At 40.4% G+C, this 22,657-nt stretch overlaps 2 protein-coding genes across 12 annotated transcripts in view; one reads left to right on the forward strand and one right to left on the reverse strand.

Annotated features, from left to right (window-relative positions):
* The window catches only part of FOCAD (focadhesin), a 319,096-nt gene extending 310,156 nt beyond the window's left edge, over positions 1-8,940 (forward strand). For all 6 annotated transcript variants that reach the window (XM_053907986.1, XM_053907983.1, XM_053907987.1 and 3 more), the window contains 3 exons: positions 3,494-3,745; positions 5,922-5,997; positions 8,546-8,940. In XM_053907986.1, coding sequence (XP_053763961.1) covers positions 3,494-3,745; positions 5,922-5,997; positions 8,546-8,619 — 402 coding nt within the window. In that variant the 3' untranslated portion in view covers positions 8,620-8,940. The remainder of the gene's footprint in view (positions 1-3,493; positions 3,746-5,921; positions 5,998-8,545) is intronic.
* A 5,493-nt stretch (positions 8,941-14,433) lies between these two features.
* The window catches only part of HACD4 (3-hydroxyacyl-CoA dehydratase 4), a 38,448-nt gene continuing 30,224 nt past the window's right edge, over positions 14,434-22,657 (reverse strand). For all 6 annotated transcript variants that reach the window (XM_019415380.2, XM_019415384.2, XM_019415382.2 and 3 more), the window contains 2 exons: positions 17,792-17,917; positions 14,434-16,673 (listed from right to left, as the gene is read on the reverse strand). In XM_019415380.2, the coding sequence (XP_019270925.2) occupies positions 16,591-16,673; positions 17,792-17,917 (209 nt within the window). In that variant the 3' untranslated portion in view covers positions 14,434-16,590. The remainder of the gene's footprint in view (positions 16,674-17,791; positions 17,918-22,657) is intronic.

Below are 22,657 nucleotides of genomic sequence, written 5' to 3' on the forward strand. Positions count from 1 at the left end.
CTGTGTCTCCCTCTCTCTCTGCCCCTCCCTCCCCTGCTTGTGCACTGTCTCCCTCTCTCAAAAATAAATAAACATTAAAAAAAAATTTGTTTTTAAATAGCTGAAATCTTTGTGAATCTGGAGAAGGAAACAGAAATTCAGATACAGGAAGCACAAAGAGCTCCCAACAAAATCAATCCAAGGAGGTCCACACCAAGACACAAAGTAATCAAAATGGCAAAAACTGGCAATTAAGAGAGAATTTTAAAAGCAGCAAGGGAAAAGAAGAAAATTATGTGCAAGAGAAACCCCAGAAGGCTATCAGCATATTTTTCAGTAGAAACTTTACATATCTCTGATACACATAGATATAAAAATTCTCAACAAAATATTAGCAAACTGAATCCAACAATACATTAAAAAAAAATCATTCACCACAGTCAAGTGGGATTCATTCCTGTGATGGAAGGGTGGTTCAGTATTTGCAAATCAAACAACATGGTACAAGACATCAATAAGAGAAAGGATAAAAACCTTATGATCCTTTCAATAGATGCATAAAAGCATTTGAGAAAATACAACATCCATTCATGATTAAAAAAAAAAAAAGAACTCAACAAAATGGATTTAGAGCGAAATGGGTTTAGAGGGAACATACCTTGACATAATAAAGCCACATATAAAGAACCCACAGCTAACATCATACTCAGTGGGGAAAAACTGAGAGCCACAGCAGTCAGCAAAAAAATAAAAGGCATCCAGATCAGTGAGGAAGAAGTCAAACTTTCACATTTTGTAGATGACATGATACTGTATATACAATACCCAAAAGACTCCATCCAAAAACTGCTAGAACTGATAAGTGAATTCAGTAAAGTTGCAGGATACAAAATCAATACAAAACCCTGTTACATTTTTATACACTGATAATGAAGCAGCAGAAAGAGAAATTAAGAAACAATCCCATTTGCAATCGCACCAATGATAATAAAATACCTAGGAATAAACTTAACCAAGGAACTGAAAGACTTGTAATCTGAAAACTATAAAACATTGATGAAAAAAATGAAAATGATAAAAAGAAATGGAAAGACATTCCATGTGCATGGATTGTAAGAACAAATATTTTTAAAATGTCCATACTACCCAAAGCAATCTACAGATTTAATGCAATCCCTCTCAAAATACCAACAGCATTTTTCACAGAACTAGAACAAACAAGCCTAAAATTTTTATGGAACCACAAAAGATATCACAGAGATATCACAATTTCAGACTTCAAGTTACATTACAAAGCTATAATTACAGAACAGTATGGTATTGGCACAAAAATAGACACATAGATCAATGGAATGGAACAGAAAGCCTAGAAATAAACCCACAATTATATGGTCAGTCAATCTTCAACAAAGGAGGCAAGAATATGCAAGGGAAAAAGTGTCGTCAACAAATGGTATTGGGAAAACTGGGCAGCAATATGCAAAAGAATGAAACTGGTCCGCTTTCTTGTATCATACACAAAAATAAACTCAAAATGGATTGAGGACCTAAATGTGAGACCTGAAACCATTAAAATCCTACACGAGAGTGCAGGCAGTAATTTCTCTCATGGTAGCCATAGCAACATCTTTCTAGATATGTCTCCTGAGGCAAGGGAAACAAAAGCAAAAATAAACTATTGGGACTACATCAAAATAAAAAGCTTCTGCACAGCAAAGGAAACAATTAACAAAAACTAATCATCAACCTACTTAATGGGAAAAGATATCTATAAATGACCTAGCCCACAAGAGGTTAGTATCCGAAATATATAAAGAACTTCTACAGCGCAACATCAAAAACCCCCAAACAATCCAATTAAAAAATGGACAGAAAACATAAAAGAGACATTTCTCCAAAGAAGACATCCAGATGGCCAACAGACCCGTAAAAAGATTCTCAGTATCAATCATCATCAGAGATATGAGAATCAAACCCACAAGGTGATATCACCTCATTCCTGTCAGAATCGCTAAAATCAAAACCTCCAGAAACAACAGATGTTGGTGAGGATACAGAGAATCCTTTCACTGTTGATGGGAATGCACACTGGTACAGCCACTGTGGAAGATGGTGTGGAGGTTCCTCAAAAAATTAAAAATAGAACTGCCCTTATGATCCAGTAATCACAATCACATCACTGGGTATTTACCCAAAGAATACAAAAATACTAATTTAAAGGGATATAAGTGCTCCTGTGTTCACTGAAGCATTATTTGCAATAGCCAAAGTATGGAAGCAGCCCACGTGTCCATCAGTAGATGAATGGATAAAGAAGGTGGTGTGTGTGTGTGTGTGTGTGTGTGTGTGTATGTATGTACGTGTACATATATATGTATACATATACACATAAATATATACACATACATATGCACATACATACATACATACACACACACACACACAATGGAATATTATTCAGCCATAAGAAAAAATGAAATCTTGCCATTTGCAACAACATGGATGGATCTAGAGAGTACAGTGCTAAGCAAAATAAGCCAGTCAGAGAAAGACAAATACCATATGATTTCACTCATATGTGGAATTTAAGAAACAAAACAAAGCAGGGGCGGGAAAGAAGCAACCAAAAAAACCAGACTCTTAACTATAGACAACAAACACATGGTTACCAGAGGGGAGATGGGCCGGGGAATGGGTGAAATAGGTGTGTGGGATTCAAGAGTACACTTAGCTTGATAAGCACCGAGTAACACATGGAAGTGTTGAGTCACTATATTGTACACCTGAAACTAACAGAACACTGAATGTTAACTACACTGGAAGTAAAATTGAAAAGAAAAAAAAAAAAAACCTTGGGATTATAGATGTAGGTCAGGATCGAGAGTTTGGGGAGTGTATTTCATTTCATGCCTGCTAATACTCAAAAATATGTTTTAAAAAAATGCCTAATTTGTTGTGACTCCCGCCAAGAATGCTTGTTTTTATTTTGTCTTAATGCTTATATTTTCCGCATTCGTGGAACAAAATCAAGTGTTTGCCACTCAAATATTTAAATATTGAGAACAGAAAAATAAAATACATGTGGAGAGTCATTTGTTGTTCAAAATAGAATCAGACTATACGTTTTTCTAAAACTCAGCTGGGGCTACGTAACAATAAATCTAAATCTCCCTTTCCATATCCCTCCTAATGAATTCTTTAGTCTCTTTGGAAACCCCAAAACAGAGGAGTGTCTGGATCTCAATATGATGAGGAATTAAATAACGTTCCCCTGCATTATTAGAGCAATAATAATGAAACTGTTTGTCTTAAAAAAGAGGATCCCTAAAACCTTCCAAAGTCCTAGAATGTCTGTTTATTAAGTGTGGAAATGGAGTTTGCTGTTCAGACTGGTTCCTCTTCTGGGGTAAAGGGGAGGGTAACACTGCATCGTGATAGGGGCTGTGTATGTGTACATGTGTTACTTTAAATTGTTCAAACGTGTGACCTAACCTTGTGTCTATTTCCTTTGTAGGCTTTGGACTTCTTGTTGCTGATATTTGCAATCGCAGTGGTTGCATGGGCAGACCATGCGGCCCCTCTCCTCCTTGGCCTTAGTGCCAGTTGGTTGCCATGGCATCAGGAAAATGGCCCAGCTGGGTCAGCTTCGAGCTTCCTTGGCAGGAGTCCAATGCACAGGGTCACTCTGCAGGAGACTCTCACTCTCCTTCCCAGTAGCATGCCTATTCTGCTGCAGAAAGAGCCATGGAAGGAACAGACCCAGAAGGTGAGGTTCGCAGCCGCCCGCCCTGATGGCCATTTTCTCTTTAGCAATTTCTACAGTAGAACTGAGGTTGGGAGTTAAAGTGAAATGGGCATCACACCACGGGTTTTCATACTCCGCCTCAGAGAGTGAGGCTAACTGCTGGCTAAAAACAGCAACAAAGACAAGAGCAATAACTTGCTTACAGTTGGAGGTGAGGCAGAAAGAGGAGCTTTTACTTGCCTTCCGTTATTAAAGGCACATGTGGTTTTTTTTTTTTTCAATATATGAAATTTATTGTCAAATTGGTTTCCATACAACACCCAGTGCTCATCCCAAAAGGTGCCCTCCTCGATACCCATCACCCACCCCCCCTCCCTCCCACCCCCCCATCAACCCTCAGTTAAAGGCACATGTGTTCTTGATCCTGGGGGTGACGGGATGAGTAAGTCCCTGAGCGTTCAGAATGTCAGAGGGAGGACAGACGGGAAGGCAAGTTCAAGGCTGCAAGATTGTATAAGGAGAATACAGTGGTGGTGGATAATGGAGGGAATGACCAACCATGCCTGGGGGTTGGGTCAGGGAAACGGGAATCTGGAGTGTCCATGTTCTTGTAGCATATTTAAGGTTCCTCATAGCTCATGCCATCCTACAGCCACATTCCAGGGGCCCGTCATGCTCCTGGCCTGTGCTAGGGGACATGGGGAAATTGAAAAGGTCATCACCCTTGCTCCCAGGAAAATCCGACTGTAGGAAGCACCATTTGGTTTTTAATGTCGAGTTACCCCGGGCTCTTAGCCGTCGTGCGGAGCATCTGAAAATACCGTGCTTCCTGTGCCTCTCATGAAGTGGCTCTGAACTGTCTTTAATACAGTTGATTGAAAGATTCTTTTTTGAATCCCATTTAATGAAAACTGGATTTCTGTGAAGTTGAAAGCTTAAAGCCAACTTTTTGTAGCTTACTGTTAAAAATCTGAACGTTAGTCTTTAAAAATATTTCTGAACTACGGACCCACGGGTTAGCCATGCGCAACTCCGCTGAGCATCTCAATTAAAATGCCTTTGTTTTCTTAAGCGTTAGTATTATCCCAAATGTTATGTTTTCCATTTAATTTTAAATCAAAACAAATTTTTAAATGTGGAATCCCCTCATGTTTTTTCTGGCCCAGGACACCATCATCACTTTGGACTACAATGTAGACATCTTGCATCTATTATGTATGTGTAGTGCTTGATTTATTTACTTACCAGTAGGATATTAAAAAACAAAATTGAGAAGAAGAAGAAAAAAAAATGTAATTTAATTAAAGCAGAGAATTAGGAATATTTTCTTTCTGTTTTACTCTTTCTTCAAACCAGTTTCTGTGTCCAAAGTTAAAATACCCGGTACCCATGACTAATGTATGTGTTTTTCATGAGTCAAGATTGACAACGTTCAGTCATTAATGAAATTACCTGGTATCTAATTCAAAACCAATTTTGTCTTTACCCTGGGAAATCAGTCAAACTCATGAGTAGTCCGAGTTTCTACCGCATTTGCAGGATTTATTTGCAGTTAGCACATTTGGCTCTATCTAGCAAATTATTTTATGCCTTTCTCTTGGATTTCAACTTCATGTTTTGTCTCCACTTGGGCACAAATTGTTCTCATCTACGGAATGTCTTATGTTAGAAACGGAGGCTTCTGTCTGATGTGTTTCCCTATTTACCACCCGCCCTACGAGTCTGGGCCTAGATGCGCGCGGAATCAGGCAGCGTGATGCAAAGAAGGGACGTGAGGCTCTCAAGTCAGGTGCAGTTGGGTTCAAGTCTGGATTCTGCTGCTCGTTGGGAGTGGACTTGGGCAAGGTTCTTAACCTCTCTGGTGCTCTCAGAGTGATGAGAGAGAAAGTTCGTGGCGCACAAGAGACCTCTGGACCCATGTTTACCTCACGGTTAAAAATCTATAGTGGATCTCAGGATGTTTAGCAGGGGAAGGAGATTTGACTTTGCTGGGTCATTGGACTAAATGGTAGCTGTGTCCAGCTTCTCCGTCTCTTATGCCTGGTCCCCTTCTCCTCTCCACTCCTCCAGCTCAGGTCGGTATTTACCTCAGAGCTCCTGCACCGATATGCATGTATGCAGGCCAAAGGGCCCCAACTGGTCTCTTGCTATTAGTGGGACTGTCTTCACTGATCCTGCTCTTTTCTTTTCACCCTAGTTCATTGACTGGCTCTTCAGCATCATGGAAAGCCCCAAAGAAGGCCTCTCAGCCAAATCCAGGGATCTTTTGAAAGGTATTACTTCCATACTACATGCCCAGCATAGATGAAAGCCATCCATGGTTGTCTTTGCTGCAGAAACCACATCCTAGTATATATTGGTCCCTGAAAGGCTCATCTGAACTCAGTTTAGAAAAGTAATCTGGAGCTGTCGTCATGTGGCATTTTGAATTAGAAAGTGGATTTAAAAAGAGCTCCATGCCTTTAAATTTAACTTTTATTTTTATTTATTTATTTTTTTAACGTTTATTTATTTTTGAGACAGAGAGAGACAGAGCATGAACGGGGGAGGGTCAGAGAGAGAGAGGGAGACACAGAATCCGAAACAGGCTCCAGGCTCTGAGCTGTCAGCACAGAGCCCGACGCGGGGCTTGAACTCACGAACCGCGAGATCATGACCTGAGCCGAAGTCGGACGCTTAACCGACTGAGCCACCCAGGTGCCCCAACTTTTATTTAAATAGCTTTTAAATGTTTTATTCTAATGGCAAAAGATCACTTTAATTAATTTTAGAAAATGCAGAAAAGAGCAACGAGGAATCCAGAGTCCCATTGCCCAATGGCAATTTTGATATTTTTTCCTAAGAAATTTTTGCCCTCTTTGCGTATGAGTGTTGTTCTAACATGTTTATAATCATAAGCAACTGAAAAATTCACATAGACACTTTGAGCACACTGCCTTTTTTATTTAAAAATCATCTTTTAAAGCATTTTAACCTATTCCTATATTGGCTTCATTAATAGTATTTACAACAGCTGCATAGTGTAGCTATGCCAAGGGAATTGAACATTTCCTACACTTTGAGGCATTTAAATAGGTTTTTGTGTTTTTTATACTTCTCTATTGATTTGTTAAACTATGACTATAGGAACCACAAATATAGAATATCTTCATGTGAAAATTATGTACATTATTTTACTCAAATCTGAGAAGTCTTTTGGGTGTTGGTTCTGTGGCCTGAAATACCTTGTATTGTCATCTGTGTCTTAGGACTCAGGGGTCCTGTCCAACCAATGGCTGCTGTTGATATGGCCTCTGACATGCTGTAAGATATTGCACTAGAAGGTCTCATCTTGGGAAAACCACCTGTTGGCCTACACTTGTGATAATCATATCTGTCCAGCCTGATAATGGTCATAGTATGACCGTCCTTTTCTCTAAGTAGGGTATAATTTCTTGGTTGCCAAACAAGTAAGAATTCCCTAATCTCTTGGTTCTGATCCTTCTCCCTACCCCCAGCATAGGCAGAGGGCATGTATAGGAAGAGGATTGTGATCAACCACAGAACTTCACTGAGAATAAGGGCAGTGGTCCGACATATGTTCACTCAATCCGTCCCTAGAGACTTGCTAGGATTTCCTCCATTTGTTTGCCTCAAGGAGTTTAAACTCATGCTTAATGACCATGGGTCCCTAATACCATTGGTTCCTCCAAACATACACTGTTTTAGGTCATGAAGATAACAAACACCTTGATATGGATGAGGAAAATAGTTATTTGGGTCAAGGAAGAAGTACATGTTCACTTGATTATACAGTCAAGGGCTTATTAGAGTCACACACAAGAATTGTGTAACTCTGGCTTACCTACATTTCCTCACACTACTATATTTTAAATAACAGCTCAATATATTTATGTTAATATCCCAAAATAAGATCTATAATAAGCCTCATACTATTATATTTTAAATAATATCTCAATATATTTATATTAATATCCTAAAATAAGATCTATAATAAGTTACCTAGAGGAATTACATAGAACTTTCCTACTTGAAATTGATCCCTGAGGGACCCATGACAAATAAGAAAAGGTATAGACTTGTGGGTACATAGTCACATACAGATTAGTACAGTCAGGCTTGTTCCATTGAGCACATGAACCTAATAACTTCATCACAGGACCAGTATTTTATTTCTGTCTTTTACCTTTTAACTGAACATGTAATGGAAAAATCATATTCATGTAGAAAAGTGTACAAATCATAAGCAGGTTTTTTACAAAGGGAACACACCTATGTAATCATCATGAGATAAAAAAAAACAACAACAAAACAGTGGCATCCCAGAAGTCAGTTTTGGTTAAATCTGCAGAATTTCCTGTTAACTGGTTCCAGAATAACTTAAATAACAATTAAAAAAAAAAAACAACCTTTTCCCCAGCTTTTATTAAAGGCTTTCTACTATTAAAATTCTTCCTAAGGCTTGCTTAGTCTTAAAGATTTAGCCAAGTAAGAAAAAGCCAAGTTCTGTTCTGACACATTTTTTTATCTAAATGACCTTTTCAGGGGCACCTGGGTGGCTCAGTCAGTTAAGCGTCCGACTCTTGATATTGGCTCAGGTTGTGACCTTGAGGTTGTGAGATCGAGCTCTGCGTCAGGCTCTGCACTGAGCGTGGAGCCTGCTTGGGATTCTCTCCCTCCACCCCCTCTCTCTTCCCCTCTTCTGCTCACACACGTGCCTTCTCTCAAATAAACAAACAGTTAAAAATAAATAAGCAAATGACCTTTTTGAATGCATTTCACCACATGCAACAGCACACTTCACTTTTTTTGTCCCCTTAGCCACCCTGCTGTCCTTGAGAATTCTCCCAGAGTTTAAGAAGAAAGCCGTATGGACCAGAGCGTATGGTTGGTGAAGTTCTGTGATAGCCGGCAACATCCTCAGATGGATGAGGAAAACCATAGAAATGGAAGAAGTTTTTCCAGAATTCGTGTCTGGGGTCGCTGAGCCTTGACGCAGAGAGTTAAGGGTCACGAAAAGGTGGAGACATAATCGGCAGTTTGACTCACGCGTACCAGAAGAAGCGAGCATTGCTTCCGTACCCAGGCCAGTTGGGACTGAAACAAGAACTTGAATTTTCCTTTATTTGGCAGGAGTTCAATCTGAAGATTTACTCTGTGCAAATTGGACATCATCATCCTCTCCCCCGTAAATTCCAGTAAAATAATCCTGTGAATGTTGTGCCTGTGACTTCTTTGTTTTAAGGCATGGGGAAGCTTTTGCTAGCAAAACCAAACTATAGTGGTGACAGTGACATCACCATCGATTTCCCTCGAAGTCTCTGGAGGATAGTCGTTGACTTCAAGTTTTCTTATTGAGAAAACAGTCTTGCCGCCTATCAATAATAAGCCTGGTGTGAGTGGAGCATTAGCTAACTCAGATTCGTTAGTGGTGGCTATAATTTTCTTACGCTTGGGTCTCTTGAATGCAGTCTGAAAGTTACCGGATCTAAAAAAGCTCCAGCCAAAGAAGAAAACAAGGGCTCACAAACCAAGAAGTTCAAGAGCAGATCCGATCAGGTTCAGTCAGCTGCGCTCGGTGAGGCAAACAATGCCATTAGGGCGCGTGATCACGCCACACAGTTGTTAAGACGGCTGCCCGCAACCACAAAGGGAAGGAAAGGTGTCCTTGCCCATAGGTACGACAGGAGCAGCATGGAGAGGACTCTGGTTGGGCTTGGATCACATGTGAGTCCCCGAACAACATGGACGTGGGAGGTGGGGTACCCCAATCTACCTGGCCTGGGTCATACCTAAACCGGGTTTCCTCCAGGAGAAAGATGAGGGAATGCTGGATAGAAATCTTTTTGAGGGGCGTCTCAGTCAGTTGGGCCTCCGACTCTTGATTTCAGCTCAGGTCATGATCTTAACAGTTCGTGGGATCAGGTCCTATGTTGGTTGGACTCTACACTGGTAGCACAGAGCCTGCTTGGGATTCTCTCTCTCTCTCTCTCTCTCTCTCTCTCTGCCCCTCCCCCACGTGTGTGTGTGCTCTCCACCCCCAAAGAAATAAACATTTAAAAAATATATCTTTTTGAAAGAACAATGTTTTTTATAAGTACAAATCTCTACTTTAATTAAGCAGGGTGGCTGGTGGCCTAATGACAAATAAATGAAGTTATGTGACAATGTCCTTGAGGACGGCGTTTTACTCAAGGGCTTGAGAATCAGGCAGCATTTCCATTGTGATCTGCTTGCTAATAATTTTTCCTTCATGCGGGCATTAATCAAAGCCGCCTTTAACCAATCATGTTCTGTATGTTCTGATGGATACATACGTGGGATCACTGGGGATGAACGTTGTGCCCCCCGGAGTGATAATATACCTTTGTGTGTACCATGCCATATCAGTGCCCGGTTCTTTACAAGCACCGGGGAACTTTTAGTCTTCCTGTTTGACATACTGTGCGCTCATGTCGTCACCCAGTCAACCTCCCTCCCGCTCAGGTTAAAAATAACTCCACGAGTTTAGTTTCCAAATATATGGATTTGTGATTGCAGGTTCCAGATAACTGTGGTTCACTTTCTTAATTCTTCTTTCTTTTTGCCGAACCTCAATAAGGTGCCGAGATGCTTTCAGGAAAGGGGAAGGCGAGACGGGCCCTCGGGTAGTATTCACCTGCGTTGCCGATATTTCGTGTTTACTATTTCCTTAGAGGCTGGGCTGGAGGGAAATGAATTTGAGGGCAGAAGCTGAAAGTTTTATGTGAGAAGCTAGCTTCTCTTGCCTTCCCACTGCATACACTTTCTTATACTTCCTACCAGAGACTGAAATTCATCTAATATCTGTTGTTAGGTGCCATACTGTAAGTTCCCTAGAACCTCCACTTGTATGATCTTATTTCACTCCTACAACAATAGTGTGAAGAGGCATTTCTATTTTGAAATGGAGAGAATACATCGAATGAGAGGCAGAGCTATATATAGATTAGCAGGGCCCTAAGACCCCAGATCCAGTGCTCGTTCTACCGTATCAGGGCATCAGCATCCACTTGAAGATGAAAACTCCTGGGGTGCCTGGGTGGCTCCGTCGGTCGGGGCGTCTGACTCTTGATTTCAGCTCAGGTCATGATCTCGCGGTTCGTGGCTCAAGCCCCGCATCGGGCTCAGAGCCTGGAGCCTGCTTCGGATTCTGTGTCTCCCTCTCTCTCTCTGCCCCTCCCCCGCTCATGCTCTGTTTCTCTCTCAAAAATAAATGAAGCATTAAAAAAATTTTTTTTTAAAAGATGAAAACTCCTACCAAGGATTGAATCTCGTTCATGCTTAATATCGATTGCTGTAACCAGAAAAACGAAATAACCCTTAAGCACAGGGAATACGGTCAATAATACTGAAATAATGGTGACAGATGGTAACCACACTCAACGGGAGTGCATGTTGGGTAATGTATGGAAGGGTCAAACATCGATATTGTACACCTGAAACTAATACAACATTGTCAACTACAAAAAAAAAAAAAAATGAAAAAAGGATACTACCTCATGTTGATAAGCTGCTGAAATTGGGAAGTTAGGAGTTGTAAAGGAATGGGTCTTTGTGGGTTAAGGGACTTTGAATTCCTGGGCCAGCTTGCAAACGTGGGTGGCAGTCAAGAACAGCGAGAGGAAGTGGACACTGAGGGTGTCTGCATTTCCGCCCTGAATCGGCAGGCAGCCCTTGCTGGTGCGGGAGGAGAGGGAAGGAAGAATCAACCCGGTCTTCTAAATCCAGGCTGCCCTTTTGATCTCAAACTTTGTCCCCTGCTCGGGCCCTTGGGGAACAGAAGAGTACAAAATGGAAGAAATAAAATAAATCTGTATCCGTTCTTCCCTCGCCACCCCACTCCACCCCCGTTTTGTTTTCAGCGGTCTTGAGCTGCACATTTGTGGGATTTTCCGATTCACGGTACCCTCTGAAGGGTCTAAGATGTAAGATTCTAAATTTGAAAATCTGAAGGTTCTAAAACCTCAAGATCTAAGGCCACTGGAATGAGCACACTCTTTCTGTTGGTCACCTGTGTGACCTCAGGTCAGAAGGAGGCTAGTCCCTCAGGATGCCTCGCGTTGTTCTCTAGAAAACAGAAGTCTCTGCCTTTTCAGACCAGATGTTCCAAACTATATACAAAAGGAAATATTCCCTTACAAGTTATCTTCTGTTGGGTTTCGAAATCACAAGTTGCCAAGACAAATAGCATGTTGGAATATCCTAACAAATTAATGTGTGGGGTGAAAGCTTTATTATGTGTCTCAGAAGTATCCAAACACTCTGACTCTTGATTTGAAGAGTGTGCATTCCGAGCAGATGTTGGCATCCATGCAAGTGCCTAAAATTATCTTTTTTTATTTGTAATGTAATGACTCCATGGTAACTAACTACAGGGTTCTTAATCTTTTTTGAAGTTGACCGCCCGAATTTCTACTACGTGATTTCAACCAAAGATAACGATACTGTGATAATAGTAAGACTTTGTTAGGAACTCCGCTGCTATCTTGAAGTAACTCGGTAACTCTGAAAATAAGCCGTTTTAAACTTTCGGTAAACATTTTTGTAAATTGCTGTTTTAGAAGGGAAGTCGGATCATTTGGTTTGGACGTTGTGGCCTTCGCTAAAGCCAGAGTTGTAGGCTAGGTGTCTGGTGAGTCCGTATCTCCACCCCACAAGCCCATTCCTGGCTGCAGGCATTTCAGATGGGACCTGGGGACGGAATGGGGCTGCAATAATTCACATCCTTCCTCCTCCCATTGGAGAAAACACCTCACGGCGTCATCTTCATGTGTAAATGTGTATCATCGTCGCGTTGGTCCTGGATGAGGTAATGTGTTTTTGTACTTAAATACTTAATTCTGATCCTGGAAACACTAAGGTCTCATTTTTTTTTTTTTTTTGAATGTATAAGATATAGTAATTATGAAGTTGTGAATATGCATGTAACTTGTTAAAGATCATTTGATTCTTGTCAAACATAAGGGACGTATGAAATAATTTCCAGCTAAATTATTGGATCTGAAACTAAGAGTGACAGTGATGATTCCCTGACTTTGGTTTTATTTCTTGAATACAAGGAGTAACTTCCCTCACAAAGTAGTTGTAAGGATCAAATACAAAAATATGCTTTATAAATTCTCAAATGTAATAGAAATGTTACTTTTATAGGTTTCACTAAAATAGCTCTAATGCTTGACCATATGTGCACTGGGACTTGGGAAGATCATAGAAATTTAACAAATTTAAAACATTCTAAAAGCAAGTAGCCCATTAAGAAAGGGTACTAACGTAAATTTTAAAAAACTTCATGTGTCTTCTAAACATGAAGTGTTGAGACGAATCAAATATAATTGAAACATCACCTAATTGATACATTTCTTAAAATGTCTATTTCTGGATGTATTGGTAGCAATCTATAAAGTCTGAGCTGCACAGTTATGAGTACTATGTGGCACCGTATAAGGTCCTGGGGGACAAAGTAAGATAGGACATTCCTGCCTTCACGGAACTTAGATTCAGAAAATGTAAATCAGCGAACCATCTTATAAGTTTAAAGCATCCGGGAAAGCATGTGACAAATTTCCTACTTCTGTATAGCTGCTTATATTTTAAAAAGGTTTAATTTACCATACTTCATGTGTTGGCCAGGGCAGGAAACGAACTCAGGGGCATTCAGTTGGTAAACATTAGAGCTGGATTTCAAATCCTACCCACCGACCGCTCTTACTTCCAGGCCACATTCTCACTGGATCCCGTGGCTCAGCTGAATACCACAAAGCACGCGGTAGGCACCTACATTTGATGAATCAAGACATGGTCTTACTAATTGATTTTCAGAGGGAATTGACAGTTCCCCTAAGATGAGATTTTTCAACTCTAGCCACCCTTACCAGAGATAAATGAATTCCCGGGTAGCACCTTTAAACATAAATGAATGTCATTGTCTTGGTTCTAAAAACAGAACTACATGGCATGGTGGCTTTTATTGAAGTTCTTATTAGCGGTTTTCTGTCCAAAGCTGAAATACTTTGGACTCAACCTCTAGTGTGCAAGAAGTGCATCTGAGGAGCCTGGCAAAATGCAGGTTCCTGGCTCCCAGGGGCACCCTGGAATCTGCCTTCTAGGTGGTACCCTGGTTAGTTCTGGGACTGTTGCTCCCTGAAACATACTCTGAAAAGGTACCCTGGTAAAAAGGGCCATATCAAAGTTAGCGCAGCAATTAGGCCCAGAAATAGAAAGTAAAAGTTACCCGAACAAAGGAAAAACAACGTAATGTTTACAAAGCAAAAATAAAGGAGGGGACGATGTTGGGGGAAGGGGAGATAATTTTTTAGCACATTTTAATTTTAAATCACTTTAATGCTTTAGCACAATAAAACGTGACTGTTTTCTTTGTATATAAACATAAGATTCTTTGCAGAAACATTTTGGATATTGATGTTATAGCTACATCATCTTTCGAGAGAAATGCAAATTCTTTCGAAATTTGCTTGCTCAAGGTAGGCAGAATAAGGTATATACTAAAACAAAAGGGTTAACTTCTTTTAGGGACTTCAGGAAGATGCGGTTTATTCTTCAGTAACAAATGTGTTTGCAGGAAGCCTGATAAAGGTTTTACAATTTTACGCCTACAGTGTGCAAGGCACCCCACAACATTGTTTCTTGAATGAATGTAGACGCGTTTGCAGCAACTAAGAATCAACTCCTTTTACTAACAATCTGTTTATTGAAGAAAAACGTCAGACAAGGGTAAGAGTGTTGGAAAGTGAAGAAAAGAAAATGCATTAATACTGAATGGATATGTTTGGAAGAAGTGTTACTGCTTTTCAGTCACTACTTTGATAAAGGAAAGGCCCAGGGACTTTGATGATATTACAGTGTGCATGTGATGTTTTTCAGGCAGACTTCTGCTCAGTGATGAAATAAGCTCTGCAGCGTTTTCGTTCAGAGCAGTTTTATCCCCCACCCCCTCCGGAGGTCCCGGTGCTGTTGATTGCTTACTACACCTTAGCTGGGGTTACTTGGAACTTGAGGCACTGGAACTTGGCATTGAAAACTCCAAAGAAAGGTCATCTTAAAAGTTACGTGTTATGCTTCTAAAATATCTAATAGTTTCCTATTTCATCTATATGTATTAGATTTGGGAAACTGAGCATTTGACAACACCGAACAAAATGAAATAGAGATTTGATGGACACACAGTTAAAATAGCCAAAGAAATCAACTTTGCATTCTGGGTCATATCCAATTGACTAGGTAGATGTTTACTGGCTGGGTTTCTTAACGTGGCGAAGGAAAAATTACATCCTTATTTTTGCTAATCTCTAACGAAATTTAATATTTCTCTCAATTATGGATAGAGGCAACCAACCACAAGAACAACTGTGACTGGGTCACCAAAGGAGTCATGGATTTTGGTTTCAATTGTTGCAGAGACCTGAAATTGTCAATCCATAATTCTAAATTTCCTTGTGTTTCTTTTCAGTCTTCTATTTTAAGAAGTACGCAGGTTCTTAAGGTCATTTGGTTTAGAAATTAAAGTATTATTTAATAACAAAATGTAGTTTCTCTAATTGTTACAACGCTGCTCTTCAGTGATTCTAGATGTAAATAGTATTTCAGCGATCTTAATTGAGAGGAAGCTAGACTGAATCACCCAAAGTTTGCAGAGGGATTCTGTTCTCTTCCTACGCTAGAGCTTTCAGTAAATTTTTTAAAATAAGCAACATTACAAACAAAATCTAGATTTTTAAAAGGATCACTTTTATACTTATTTTGAGATTCCAAATAGGATACTAAATTTGTAAAGATAGCAATTATCGTTATTGACGCTCAACTTTTTAAACGTTTTATTTAGTGGAAATGAGATTACCAATTTTTTTGTAACTACGTTTTTACTACCTGGTTTTTATGTCACAAAATGTTTAGTTCCCTTTTTCTATGGTTACTGGATCAGAAGATTCTAGAATTCTTTCAAGAAAAGTGAATGATATACCAGTGTTACAGAGATGATGCCATTAGTCAATTATTCACAAATATTTTAGATCTTCAAAAGTTTTCAAAACTCTAAGGGATGACATAGTAATTAGCAATAATAATTCATTAATCTGAAACATCACTAGTTCTTAGTTGCCTTGTTTCCTTCAAAATTATTATTATAGTTTTGTACCTTTTATGTCCCTATAAGGTATGGATATGGCCTCATTTTTTTTTTTTCAGGAAAGAAATATGGGGCATTATTTGTATATTTATCAAAGATCTATTCTGTTTCATCAGGGTCCTCTTTTAAGGATCGAAGTCCAAGTACCTTGTGTAATATTAGTGAATATTCTTCCAGGGTTTGGAAAACGTGTCATTTCCTAAGCGTGTCTCATGTGTAAAATGGTGTTAACCGTGGCGATGGCGGGGCATCTGTCTATACAGCGTCTTCCTGGACAACTGCAAAACATATTTCACATCGTTGCCCTCCTGCAGACTTGCTATCTGGGAACTCCGAAGTGAAAAGAAATGTAGAGAGACGTAAACAGATACAATTCCGGCTCACACCTTTGGTTTCTCAATTTAACGGAGTCTATCCCAGTCCCTCTCCTGTGTCTCGTTAACCTTACAGGAAAATAATCAGGCTTCCCACGACGTAAATTTAACTTGTATAAAACCCACAGCTTTGGTGAAGTAGCTTGCACAGAATACGTGTTTTGAAAACATGCGAGGATAAGAGAGTGCCGTGATACGTCTCAAGTTTGAGGAGAGCAATCCCGTCGTGGGTTTTTTGTCAAGTACCAGGTGTTTTTCCGCCACGGTGCCGTTTACTGCAGCGAATCCACAAGCCTGGTTTTTCTCTTGTCACATCAGAGCGCCGTGCTTCACACTTTCTTCTTTTTAACGGGAAAGCCTTGGAGGACGTCTCTTCTTTCTGAGTAAAGGTGACTGTAGGTAAAATACATACCTAACATGGAGAAGGGAGGGGCAGAAGTAAGTAAGGTTCACCAAGCGTTTCCCTGGAAAGAACCGTGGTTTTAAAATACAGTCGGAGTGCCGCGTGGAGTCGAAGGACAAGACACTTGCAAGGGAGACCCAGAGAAGGAACACTTAACCCAGGGTCCAGATCTTCTGCGGAAAGGGAAGGAAAGCATACTCTGCTGTCCCGTTTGGTTTGTGGCAAGGGATTCGTTTCTGCCTTTCCCTAGGGTAGCTCTCTCTACCACCCCCCCCCCCCCCCCCCCCCGCAAGCGTCACATCTGTCTTCTCTTTGATGCGTTGTTCTTACAGGTCTGATAATGATTACCTCCGGAAGGTAACAACTCTCTTGGGGGTTGGGGAAGGTTAGAGCTGCAGAGAGTGAAACGTAATCGTGGAAGTCCTCTGCCAGTTAAATTTTCTCAACTCCAAGTGTTTGTGCCACACATTTTTCTTGCGTTTTTAGCACCTACTCCCACTTGCCTGCTGGGGAAACGCTAGCACATAAAACCAAACAAACAGGAAACAAAATCGATATAAATGGGAAAACCAGAATGGCCAAGCTTGCTTCGTTTGACATCTGTGTTTTCTCTGTAGATCACTATGTCCATGGTCAAACTTTTTTTTTTTTTTTTTTTTTTTTTAATGTTCACTCATTTTTGAGAGACAGAGCATGAGCCGGGGAGTGGCAGAGAGAGAGAGGGAGACACAGAATCCGAAGCAGGCTCCAGGCTCTGAGGTGTCAGCACAGAGCCCAACGCGGGACTCGAACTCACAAACCATCAGATCATGACCTGAACCAAAGTCAGATGTTTGACTGAGCCACTCAGGCGCCCCTCCATGGTCAAACTTCTACATTTCCTACAACTGCAGGTATGTTACCTGCTACGGAAACTGTTCCTGTTTATACGGTGAAACAGTGATATATTTGATCTTGTGATGTCCTGCAAAAAGCATTATAACTTCGAGGTGCTTTACTAGCAAGATCTAGTCCATCATGCCGGGGTTCCTTTTCCGCCTCTCCCGTGTTTGCAGACCTTTCTGCTAAGGTAGATAGCAACACAAACCAGAAAGCACAGGAAGAATGCAAAAACAAAAGCCACTTACCTATAAAGAGCATCATGAGATACATTTTCAGCACGTATGGGAAATAGATGGCTAAGTCGAAAGGCAGCTCCGTGGAGTATGTGCCAGATGATTCGAAATAAGGCAGCGACTGATAGATGGCAAATGCTGTTTAAAGAGGAAAGAAAGAATTGTGAGTTTCCTCTCATACTGCTACAGGGATGGGTGTGTGCGTGTGTGTGCGTGTGTATGGATATTTTGAATTTTATAATGACGGTTGTGACCACTGCTGAATCCCACAGCTAAAGCTACAGTTTAACAAAGAAATGTGAACGACTAAACTGGCAAGACCATGACAATGGTGTGACTTGAATTTTTTTGTTGTTGTTCATTTTACACTTGGCTGTGCCCACAGAGAAATAGTTTACAATGTTTCTTAAAGTGGTATCCCCCAATACTTGTCTCCTTAGCCACTAATAGGGATGGATGGATAGGTTGATGAATCCGAAAAATGTGGCATACGGTTGCTCTCCTTGGAGTTTCAAAACGCCTATCAGTGCAGTAGAGATTCTGAAAAGCTCTGCAACAAAGAAACTGGTTTCACTCAACATCTCCTCAGCTTAACTGGCCTTCGAATAGCTCCTCCTTCCTCCCCACCCACTAGTAGAACTTATAAAGACTTCTGAGCAACTCTGGGAGAAATGGTGGCCTAAAGAAGTTTGAGGGAGGAGGCTGGGGTCAGATAAAGAGATGGAGGTTCAGAGAGGGAGCAGATGGTGAAGTAGGAGGAGCCTGAGTTCAGCTCAACCCATGGACACGCCGAAGTAACAGCTACATCTGCACAACTCTGAAAACGTCCTGAACACAGGACAGACCTTCCACAGCGAATTGAGAGAGAAGGCCACATGGAACAGGGTAGGAGGGGTGGAGATGTGGTTGGAAACCAAAACCCTAGTGAGACTAACCACAAACGGAGGGGACACCACAAGCCTGGAAGCGCAAGGAAGTAAGGAACCACCGCAGAGGGCCCTGGCACTGGGGGACTGCCGTGAGAACGAGTCCCTATGACATGTGGCCTTGAAATCCAGTGGGGCTAATCTTTGGGAGCCTTAAAATTCAGCAGGATACAAGGTTAGAAGAAGGAAGGAAATTATAAAGATCAGACCAGGGATGAATGAAATAGAGACTTAAAAAAAGAAAATATCAATGAAACCAAGAGCTGGTTCCTTGAAAAGATAAAATTAATAAACCTTTAGCCAAGCTCCTCAAGAAAAAAGGAGACTAAACTAAAATCGGAAAATAGGAGAAATAAAAACTGACCCACAGAAATACAAAAGATTACAAGACTACTACGAAAATTTCGATGCCAACAAATTGGGCAACTTAGAAGAAAGAAATTCCTAGAAACATAACACGTTTCCAAAATCGAATCAGGAAAAAACAGAAAATCCGAATAGACCCATTATTAGAAACAACCTTGAATCGATACTTTACAAACTTCCCAAACAGAAGTCCAGGACCAACTGGATTCACAGGTGAATTTTAACAAACATTTAAAGAAGAGTTTATACCTATTCACATCAATCGATTCTAAAAAAAATAGGAAGGGAAGCTTCCAAATACATTCTATGAGGCCAGCTTTACCTTTACATCAAAAGCAAAGAGACTACCACCCTCCCTCTAAATACAAGCCATTATCCCTATTGCACAGATGCAAAAATCCTCAACAAATTAGCAGACCACATTCAACAATACGTGAAAAGGACCATTTACCACAATTAAGTGGGATTGACTATGGGGATGCTAGGTTGGTCCAATATTTGCAGTCAATGTGATACACCATATCAACAAAAGATAAAAATCACAATCAATAGATGACGAAAAAGCACTTGACAAAACATCTGTTCATGATAAAAATGCAACAAAGTGGGTTTAGAGAAAATATTCCTCAACATAATAAAGGCTATGTATTAAAAACCCAAAGCTAAAATCGTAGTGATAAACTAAGAGCTTTCCCTCTAGGATCAGGAACAAGTCAAGCTGTTCACTCTTGTCACTTTATTCAACAAAGTACTGGAAGTCCTAGCCACATCAGACAAGAAAAGGAACTAAGAGGCATCCAAATTGGAAAGGAAGAAGTTAAACTCACTGCACAAGACATGATACTGTACATAAAAATCCTAAAGATGTCACCAAAAAAACAGAAGAAACAAACGAATTCAGGAAAGTTGCAGGTTACAAAATTAACACATGGAAATCAGTTGCGTTTCTATATACTAATAAAGTAGCAGAAAGAAAAATTCAGAAAACAATAATCCCATTAACAGTTGCACCAAACAAAATACTTAGGAATAAGCCAAGGAGGTGAAACATCTATACTCTGAAAACTGTTAAGACACTGAGGGAAGAGACTGAAGACAACACAAACAAATGGAAAGATATACCAAGCTCGTGGACTAGAAGAATTATCATTAAAATGTCCACAGTACCCAAGGCGCCTGGGTGGCTTCGCCGGGTAAGTGTCTGACATCAGCTCAGGTCATGATCTCGCAATTTTTGAATTCAGGTCCTGCATCAGGCTTGCACTGACGGTGCAGAGCCTGCTTGGGATTCTCTCCCTCCCACTTACTCTCTTTCTAAAAATAAATAAACATTAAAAAAAAAGGACATACTACCCAAAGCAAACTACAGATTCAGTATAATCCCTATCAAAATACCAATAGCATTTTTTCATGGAACTAGAATAAATCATCCTAGAGTTTATATGAAACCACAAAAGACCTTGACTAGCCAAAGCAATCTTGAGAAAGAACACAGCTGGGGGTATCACAACTGCATATTCCAAGGTGTACAACAAACCCGATATGATCAAAACAGTACTAGCACAAAAATAGACACAAAAATTAATGGAAGAGGGTAGAGAGCCAATAAATAAACCATGCTTCTATGGTCAATCTATGGCAAAGGAGGCAAGAATTTACAATGGGAAAAAGGCAGTCACTTCAATACATGATGCTGGGAAAGCTGAACAGCCACATTCAAAAGAATGAAACTGGACCCCTTATTATAGACAAGAATAAACTCGAAATGGATAAAAGACCTAAATGTGAAACCTGAATCCACAAAACTCCTAGAAGAAAACATAGGCATTATACTCTTGGATATTTCCCTTAGGAACATATTTAGGGGTAGGTCTCCTCAGACAAGGACAACAAAAGCAAAATTGGGACTACACCAAAATGAAATTTTGCACAGTGAAAGGAACCATTCACAAAACAGAAAGGCACCCTACTGAGTGGGAGAATGCAAGGTATGTATCTTACATGGCATTAACATCCAAAATACATGAAGAACTTCTACAACTCAACACCAAAAACACAATGCAATGCAAAAACATAAAGACATGAACATACATTTCTCCAGAGAAGACATACAGATGCTCATCATCACTAATCATCACAGAAATGCAAGCCAAAATCATGAGATATCACCTCACACCTGCCAGGATGGCTAGTACAAAAAGAAAAAGAAAAAAGAGAAGAAATAACAAGTGTCTAGAGAAAGGGGAACCCTCTTACACTGTTACTAGGAATATAAACAGGTGCAGCCAATGTGGAAAATAGCTTGGAGGTCTCTCAAAAATTAAATATAGGAGCACTGTACTATCCAGTAATTACACTTGTTGGTCTACCCACCAACTAGTTACAGAGGCTTCAAACAGCCCTCTCAATACCATAGGGATCAAACCCTGCCCCGTGTGCCCGAAGCTGGCAAAGTGGGTCATAGCAGCTGGCTGCACTGAAGGCAACTGCAGCTCAGCCATAACAGTAGGGCATAGGCAACCCGCACAGGGGACATTCCTGATTTTGAAGACCAAGGTGGAGTTGTGCTACAGGACGCCACAGGATCTCTTCAACATAAGGACACTATTTTCAAGACCAGGAGATGCAGGGACACCTGGGTGGCTCAGTCGGTTAAGCGTCTGACTTTGGCTCAGGTCATGATCTCACAGCTTGTGAGTTTGAGCCCCACGTCAGGTTCTGTGCTGCTAGCTCAGAGCCTGGAGCCTGTGTCAGATTCTGTGTCTCCCTCTGTCTCTGCCCCTTCCCTGCTCATGCTCACGGGCTCGCATTCTCTCTCTCTCTTTCAAAAATAAACATTTAAAAAAAAAAAAAAAAGACCAGGAGATGCTGACTCACCTGATACACAAAAACACAGACAAAATGAGGAGACAGAGGAATATGGCTCAAAGGAAAGAACAAAATCACAGTAAAAGAGCTAAATGAAACAGGTAACTGATGTGCCTGATAACAAGTTCCAAGTAACGGTCATAAAGATAATCGCTGGGTGTGAGAAAAGAGTAGATGATCTCAGATCTCAATGAGAACTCCAACAAAGAGAAAATATACAAAAGAACCAGTTAGAGCTGAACCATTCAAAAAATGAAGTAACTACACCAGAAGGAATCCAGAGCAGATTAGAGGATGCAGAAGAACACAACAATCTGGAAGACAGCATAATGGAAAGCAATCAAGCTGAAGAGCAGGAAGGAAAAAAAATGACATCCGTTAAGGGAACTCAGCATTATCGGGAGTAACAATATTTGCATTAAAGGGATCCCAGAAGAGAGAGAGAGAGAGAGAGAGAGAGAGGAAAAATTATTTGAAGAAATAACTGAAAACTTCCCTAATCTGGGAAAGGAAAGAGACATCCAGCTTCAGGAAGCACATAAAGCCTCAAAAAGATGAATCCAAGGACGCGCACACCAATTATTATTCAACCATAATAATTGATATGGCAAAAAGTAGTGATATAGAGTGAATTTTTAAAGCAGCAAGAACTGCTTCTAGGACATAACTGGAAGAAAATTATAAAAGGAAAAGTTTCACAGGTAAAAAGCAAACACAC

Source organism: Panthera pardus, unplaced genomic scaffold, assembly GCF_024362965.1.
Source record: "Panthera pardus isolate Hobbes unplaced genomic scaffold, ASM2436296v1 HiC_scaffold_20, whole genome shotgun sequence".
Lineage (NCBI taxonomy): Eukaryota > Metazoa > Chordata > Mammalia > Carnivora > Felidae > Panthera > Panthera pardus.